General features: G+C 65.0%; 1 protein-coding gene across 1 annotated transcript in view; it reads left to right on the forward strand.

The window, feature by feature from the left end:
- Positions 1-7,855, forward strand: part of ZBTB17 (zinc finger and BTB domain containing 17) — a 30,919-nt gene that overhangs the window by 20,024 nt on the left and 3,040 nt on the right. The window contains exons 2-9 of the mRNA XM_032393021.1: positions 3,606-3,812; positions 4,763-4,951; positions 5,586-5,726; positions 6,016-6,141; positions 6,634-6,866; positions 6,949-7,091; positions 7,178-7,478; positions 7,716-7,814. Coding sequence (XP_032248912.1) covers positions 3,606-3,812; positions 4,763-4,951; positions 5,586-5,726; positions 6,016-6,141; positions 6,634-6,866; positions 6,949-7,091; positions 7,178-7,478; positions 7,716-7,814 — 1,439 coding nt within the window. The remainder of the gene's footprint in view (positions 1-3,605; positions 3,813-4,762; positions 4,952-5,585; positions 5,727-6,015; positions 6,142-6,633; positions 6,867-6,948; positions 7,092-7,177; positions 7,479-7,715; positions 7,815-7,855) is intronic.

Raw genomic sequence — 7,855 nt, forward strand, 5'->3', positions numbered from 1 at the left:
ACCCCCCACACTTTTGCTCGAGTGAAGGGACTGCATTAGCGGGGCTGGGGCTGGGGGAGCCGCCCTTGATCACCGACATGAGGCGGCAGGGCTGTTGATCTTACTACTGCTTCAAGTCTCCTCGGACGAGGCGACCCCTGGGCGCATGCAATGACTGGGGTGGGCAGCTCCCCGCGCCCGTGGGGCGCACACGTCCAGCTGTGTGGCCCAGGCAGGTGCCCTCACCTCTTCCCAGGCCCCTCTGAGCTTGGCCAGATGGCGGTGGGTTCGTTTCACTGTGGAGCGTAGAAGGAAACAGGAGACAGTGGGAGGATTGCCATGATCTTCTAGAGCGTTTCACGTAGCTCTGGGGGTGGGGCACTGCCGGGTTCTAGCGCGGCCCCTCTGAGGGGAGGACTACACCAGCTGGCCCCTCACCTGCTCACCACCTCGCCTTAGGGAGAAAGGGGCTGCTGGAGCTTTCTAGAGGAGCGCCAGCTGGCAGAGGTGAGTGCTGGGGGCAGCTGGGGGCCTCTGAGCTCCATCTGCTAGTGGGGGGAGGTTATAACGTCCCCAGTGTTGCTGACAGCCTGTGTGGGGGACCCCCATGAGCACTCGGGGAGCCCCCACGGCTGCGCTGGCACTCCCAGGGGCTGATGGCAGGACTGCGCTCACTGGAGCCTGTGTTTAAGGCTGCTCATCTGCGTGTGGCAGTGGCCTTTCCCTCCCTCCCTCCTTTCCTTCCTTCCTTCCTTCCTTCCTTCCTTCCTTCCTTCCTTCCTTCCTCCCTCCCTCCCTCCCTCCCTCCCTCCCTCCCTCCCTCGTAGTTCTGCTCCCTCCCTTTCCCGGTCTTCCCCTGCTTCCTCTCTCACCCTCTCTCCCGGTTTGTTGTTTCCTTTTCTTTCTTTGATTTTGTCAGAACAGATGCACCTTAGGAGTGTTTCTCTGTTGGAACAGCTTTGGAGGCAGCCTCGGGGGACCCTGCAGGCCTCCGTGTTCTGGCCCCCACACCCACGTCTGGGCGGCAGCTCACGTCGGAGGAGCGTGGTTAGCGTTGGGTGGAAAACAGTCCCCGTGGGCCCCCACTGCTCTCCTGGCGGGGGGGCACGGGAGGTACCAGGCCACCAGCCACCCTCTCCTAGGACCTTTATCGACCCTGCCAAGGTCTCTGAAAAGAGCGCCCCCCTCCGTGTCCAGCCCCAGGAGAGCCGGCTCCGTGCCCTTCCCGCAGCAGCTCGAGGGCTCGTGGCAGCCCCCTTGATCGGCTGCCCTCAGAGCTGGCAGCCCCCTTCCACCCTGGGGTCTCCTCTCAGGTTTCTCTTCACTGCAAGTCAGGTCGCCTTCCGGCCGGAGGGTTCTGCCTTCAGCCGACTCCAGCCCAAGGGCCTGGACCAGCTCTGTACCTTGGGCGGGGGAGGGTTGTTCAGTGGATGCTCCCTGATTGTTTCTGAACCTGGGAGACACTTCCTCCCCCTTCAGTTTTCGGGTCGGCTGCTGGTGAAGGTGAAGGAGCCGGGGTCGCTGCCAAGTGCCGAATGGGCTTATTCTGAAGCTGAGGGAGCATCTGACCCTCGTGGGCTCTGGTGGTTCTCCATTTGGAGAGGGGTTTCTGCACCTGGGCTTCCGAGGACATAGGGAGTGACTAGTGACGGGGACACACGCTCACGTGCCTCCCCCTGCCCCCAGCGAGAAGGCAGATCTGGGGGTGAGCTGGCCTGGCCTCTCCTTGCCCCCCACCTCCGTCCCGTGTACCCCTTGCCCGGCGTGTACTGCCTTTGGATCCTAGGCCTGAGTGCCCCGGCCTGGGTGTTCAACCCATGGACTGGACACTGGTTCCTTTCCATGTTCTCCAGAAACATGTCTATTTTAGTTTTTACCAGCTCGGGCACAGAGCGGCCAGAATTCTCCTCGGATTCATTCCTTCCAGGTCACAACAGGAACTTGCTTGTTCTAGGGACTGAAGACCAACCAGGACGCCTTCCCAGGTGTCGTGTGTCCGTAGGGGCCTCTGCTCGGGGGCCCCTGGTGCCTCTCTGCCGAGCTCTAGCTGGTGGCACCGTGACGGAGCAGAGCCCCGAGAAGCCGTGGGAGCTTGTGTGTGGAGGCCGGGATCGGAGGACGGTCGTGGGGATGTGGGAGGGAGGGAAAGGCTGTTTCTGGGTCTCCAGCAACAGCTGCTCTGAACTCACAGCTCAAACAGAGGCCGGCACGTGGCACACAGCCTGTCGTCTCCGCCACGTTCCCCCTCCCTCCCTGGAGCCCTGCCTGCCTGCCCGGTGACCTCCCCCAGCTCAGCAGACACCTAGCCCTGGTTTTGCAAAGTTTCCAGACACCACAGGGTGGGTGGGCTTTGCTGGCCAAGTCCCTGCAGGTGGGGAGGCAGGCGTGGCTTCCCTCGCTGCTCATCACAGCCAGGCCACCGTACATGGTCAGGGCTCCCGCACAGTGACTCACCCCCAGGAGGCTGATGTCACAGAACGGCGGGAGCGCGGGAGGGGCTGCTGAAACCTGGGGGCCGGGAGCCCTGAAGTGTCATTCTCACTTGCCCAGAAAGAGCCTGGGGCAGCTCTGAGCAGCCCCAGGCCTCAGATGCGGGACCAGGGCCTGACAGCCTGGCCCTGGGTTGGGGGGTGGGGGGAGGTCTCTGCAGTGTGACCCCAGGAGTGGGGGTGTTGACTTTTATTTTGAAACTGGGTCTTTCTTGAACTGAGGGCCTGCTATTTTCCCTATAAAATGCTGATCTGAGATGCACTCTGGCGTGGTGCTGCTGGGGAGGAGGGAGCTGTTTTAGATACTTATTTAGTCATGGCTTGTGGTAGTTCATGATTATTCGGCACCAGGCCATGGAATTTTTCTGAGCATTTTCACTTGAGACAGTTGTGGGATTTCCAGACATCAAGGGAAGCCTTTGCCAGAGAGGCTGCAGCCAGCCCCACAGCTCTTGGGGTCAGGACCAGAGTTCATTCTTCCTCCAGGGACAGCCTGGAGAGGTTTCTGGAGGCAGAGGACTCCCCAGCTTTATGCAGTTCCCTGAGCCTATGAATCAGAGAGAGCGAGTGACGGGTCCCTGCCCGCAAGGGCAGGACTTTACCCAAGCCCTGTGGGTGCTGCGGGAGGGGGTCCGTTCCAGAAATGCTGGGAGATGGAACATCTGTCTTCCTAGACGCACGTCTCACCTGTGTGACAGAACGGGGAAAACAACGAAATAGGTTTTTGTAAAGCCAAATGTATCGGGTTGAAGGAGCTGGCCTTCTAAGATTATGTCGTGCATTCTTTCTGTAAAAAATGTTAAACTGACCATGTCTTTTTCTTTTTTAATGCTCACCGTCATCAGTGTTTTGTGTTTGTTTTTTGACTTTCTAATGTCATTACCTGGCAAGACACAAAGGTGGCTGTTTTCTGTTGGTCCCTCAGTGCTTTTGGTTTTTGCAACTTTGCTGGCCAGTTAAACCCAGGGACCTGGGAGCCGCTGGTCAGCCTTGGCTTGCAGAGGGAATCTGGAGTGATTTACCCTTGGTGGATTTACTTCTCCCGCGCGCTTCTCGCCTGGGAGTTGGGGGGTTGACCGTTGGGCGGGCTGGCGTCCTCTCTGTCTGCTAACACGAGGGCCCCCCGGCTTTCCGCAGCCATGGATTTTCCCCAGCACAGCCGCCACGTCCTGGAGCAGCTGAACCAGCAGCGGCAGCTGGGACTGTTGTGTGACTGCACGTTTGTGGTGGACGGGGTTGACTTCAAAGCCCATAAGGCAGTTCTGGCGGCCTGCAGCGAGTACTTCAGGATGCTCTTCGTGGACCAGAAGGATGTGGTGCACCTGGACATCAGTAACGCGGCAGGTACCCCGTTGGGTCCAGGGCCACGCTTGCGGAGGCTCGGAAGCTGTGGCCGGCTCTGTGCCACGCAAGGCCCTCCTGATGTTCCTGACACGGCCCCCGCCCTCCTGGGGGTGGCACCTTGGAGCTGAGGGGTGCGCCAGGCCTCCCACACGGGCCCCAGGCCACGAGTGTGTGGGCACCGAGTTCCTTCCACATTTGGGGGGCCTGTTTTGACTGGGAGCCGGGTGGTAAGAAGAGAACTGACAGGAAGGGCCCGTGGCAAGCTCTGGGCCGGAGTGCATACAGGACTGGCTCGGGAGGGGCAGAGAACAGGGGTGCTCTCCCCACCCCCCGACCCCTTCCCGTGGCCCAGTCCGTCCTGAACCCCTACCCTCGTGCTAACCATGATGGGGATGGCCACGGTTGGGGCTCGGAGGGGTGTCGGGAAGACCTGGGGATTGAGAAGGAACTGGTCCTAGATTTGGCTCCTAACCCAGAATGGCGGACCTGCCATGAGAAGGTCAGGGCGAGGTGGTGGTCCCCCGGTTTACGGATACGGAAACTGAGACCCAGAGAGGCCAGGCGACTGGCCTGGAGGTCGGATGCGTTTTGGCAGAGCCCTCGTGAAAGCCAGTGCTGACACCCTCTTAGGGTGTCCTGCGGGGGTGGGGGTGGTGGCCGAGTGGTGGAGAGCATACCGGGGAGGGGGGCGTTCACACCACTGTCCTCGTGCAGAGTGGGCGTTCACACCCCGTCCTCCGTGCAGGGCGGCCGTCACCCCCTCTGGCCTCTGTGGGGGTACTTCATTTCAGAGGCTGTGGTCTGGGCGCCAGTATGCGGGGGGGGTGCTGGTGGCCTGCCACTCTGCTTTTCACAGATCCCCGGGTCCTGCTGCCGAGTGGGGCAGCTGAGCCGGCGGCCGGTGCCAGGCCTTGAGGCGGGTCCGTGATGGCCTTCTGTGTCCTTGGCAGGCCTGGGGCAGGTGCTGGAGTTCATGTACACGGCCAAGCTGAGCCTGAGCTCTGAGAACGTGGACGATGTGCTGGCCGTGGCCAGCTTCCTGCAGATGCAGGACATCATCACGGCCTGCCATGCCCTCAAGTCACTGGCTGAGCCGGCCGCCAGCCCCGGGGAGAATACGGTGGCCTCGGCCACGGAAGGTAAGCGTCCTGGCAGGCTGTTCCTGAGCAGGCGGCTTTGGATGGGGTGTTGCCTCTTACTCTCCCTTTCCTCTCTCTGGGCCTCAGTTTCCTTACCCGGCGTTGCCGGCACCATGGGGTGCTAGTGAGAAGTCTCAGGAAGGCCTTCCGAGGGGCCCGTCCGCCTACCCTTCCCCACCTTTTACCCGCTCGCTTTGTGCTCTGCTGCCCCAGAGAGCTGGGGGCGTGCCTGGCCCAGGCCTCTGCCCACGGGGGTCGCTCCTCCGGCTGCCCCTCCCCTCCCGTGCCCTTCCTCCTGATGCCGGCTACGGGCCAGATTCTCATGGTACCCTTTGCAGAGAACCCCACTCCCTTCCAAAGCGCTGACTCTGAGCAGCGGCTTTGTTTCGCGTGTGGGGTGTGCTCCCCGGCCGGTGTGGGCGCCCCCACGGCAGCGTCACCGGGACTGTTGAGCCCGGGCCCAGGCGGCCGCCAGGCGTGTGCAGTGGATGCCTGGGGAGACAGACTGGCCACCCACTACGTAGATGTACCCCCAGGGAGGATGTGGAAGAGCTCCCAAGTACTGGGCCACCTCACCCCTCGAGGTGATGGGCACGTGACGGGAGATGGCAGGTCTGTCCCGTTCCATCTGCAGGAGGAGACAAGAGAGCCAAAGAGGAGAAGGTGGCTGCCCCCACGCTGGGTGAGCTGGACCCCGGCGGCAGCGGTCCGCCCACAGGCCCAGGCCGGGAGCCCAAAGAGGAGCGGGGCGGCCAGGCCGAGAGCACGGCCAGCGGTGAGTTGCGGCACCGAGGACCCGTCTGGCCGTCCCAGCCCGTCCCGGCAGCCCAGGCCCCAGTGCAGCGAGCGCCTCCCTCGGGAGGCTCCTGGGGCCGGGAGGCGGGAGGGGGGCCCAGCAGCCGCACCCCTTGAGCTCTGGTTACCCAGACTGACCCATTGTTCGCTCTGGGCGCCTGTCGCAGCCAGAGCAGAGGCCCAGGCAGCCTGCGTTTGGGGCCTCAGCCGCTCCCGGCCCCAGACGGCAGGCCCTAATCCAGCCTCGCGTGTTCCCACACCACACCCAGGGGCCGAGCAGACGGAGAAGGCTGATGCCCCCCGGGAGCCGCCCCCCGTGGAGCCCAAGCCCGACCCCACGAGCAGCATGGCCGCTGCCGAGGCCGAGGCCGCCTTGTCAGAGAGCTCTGAGCAAGGTACCCTGCCCCCCGGCCGGGCCCAGCCAGCCGGCACTCACGCCCCCCAGCGTCCCTTCCGCACCCCTCCAGTGGATCCCCCCATGAGTCCGCTTTAGCTTTGGGCCCAAGGCATCTTTCCATTCTCGAAATCTGGCCTCTTTTTCTTGGGGGCGCACCGGCCGTGCTTCTGCTGGCGTGGGAGTGTTGCTGGGCCAGCGCCCAGCGCCAGTAGGGAGCCCCCCCACACACACCCACCGCGGAGCAGGTCCCCAGCCCCCGGGGGACACTGGCCCACGGCCCCCTCCGAGCAGCGGACGGCTCTCTCCCCGGCCGGCGCCCGGCAGGCTTGTCTGTGGCTGCAGGACCGAGCGGGGCCCTGGGGGGGGCCCACGCCCGGAGGGCAGCGGAGCCCAGACCTCCGCCTCGGCCTTCGCTGGCTCTGAGGTCGCGGCCTGCAGAGGCCCCTTGTCGCCCTCCCAGGCGCCTCAGTGCCTGCCCTTCTCGCGGCAGAAATGGAGGTGGAGCCGGCCAGGAAAGGAGAGGAGCGGGACGAGGAGGGCACGGCCGAGGTCAAGGAAGAGGGGCCCCCGCTGGAGAAGGGGGAGGCCCCCGAGGAGAGCGAGGAGTCGGCCAGCACGGACTCCGGCCACGAGCTGGGCGCCGAGGCCCGGGGCCTGCGCTCGGGCACCTACGGGGACCGCACGGAGTCCAAGGCCTACGGCTCGGTCATCCACAAGTGCGAGGTGCAGCCCTCCCCGCGCCCCCGGCCCCCGCCCCCCCCCCCCCCCCGGGTCCCTGACGCCCCCCCCCCCCGCCCCCCCGCAGGACTGCGGGAAGGAGTTCACGCACACCGGCAACTTCAAGCGGCACATCCGCATCCACACGGGCGAGAAGCCCTTCTCGTGCCGCGAGTGCAGCAAGGCCTTCTCGGACCCGGCTGCGTGCAAGGCCCACGAGAAGACTCACAGGTACGCGCCCCCCCCCCCCCCCCCCGCGGGGCCCGGCCTCCGGGAGCCCAGCGACCCTCCCCTCCCTGTCGCCCTGTCGCCGCCAGCCCGCTGAAGCCGTACGGCTGCGAGGAGTGCGGCAAGAGCTACCGGCTCATCAGCCTGCTGAACCTGCACAAGAAGCGGCACTCGGGCGAGGCGCGCTACCGCTGCGAGGACTGCGGGAAGCTCTTCACCACGTCGGGCAACCTGAAGCGCCACCAGCTGGTGCACAGCGGCGAGAAGCCCTACCAGTGCGACTACTGCGGCCGCTCCTTCTCCGACCCCACGTCCAAGATGCGCCACCTGGAGACCCACGACACCGACAAGGAGCACAAGTGCCCCCACTGCGACAAGAAGTTCAACCAGGTGCGCGCGCCCTCGGGAGCGGCCGGCCCCCCCCGCCCCCCCCGGACACTGGAGGGGGAGGCCCTCCAAAGAACTGGGGTGGGGAGGTGGTTCCCCCTTTCCGCCGCCGGCCCCGAGGAAAGCTGGAGCTCCGTGCCCGGGCCCGCGGGGGCAGGGCTGAGCGTCCCCTGTTCCCGGGGAGGGGCCGCCGGGGCCACGTTCCGCCGGGTGGCCCCTCTGACCCCGGCCTGGGCGCAGGTGGGGAACCTGAAGGCCCACCTGAAGATCCACATCGCCGACGGGCCCCTGAAGTGCCGGGAGTGCGGCAAGCAGTTCACCACCTCGGGTAGGCCCCGCGCCCGCGCTCCCCGCCCCCCCGCGGCCTCCCCCCCCCCCCC

Source organism: Phoca vitulina, unplaced genomic scaffold (assembly GCF_004348235.1).
Source record: "Phoca vitulina isolate PV1807 unplaced genomic scaffold, GSC_HSeal_1.0 scaffold2, whole genome shotgun sequence".
NCBI classification, from domain to species: Eukaryota; Metazoa; Chordata; class Mammalia; order Carnivora; family Phocidae; genus Phoca; species Phoca vitulina.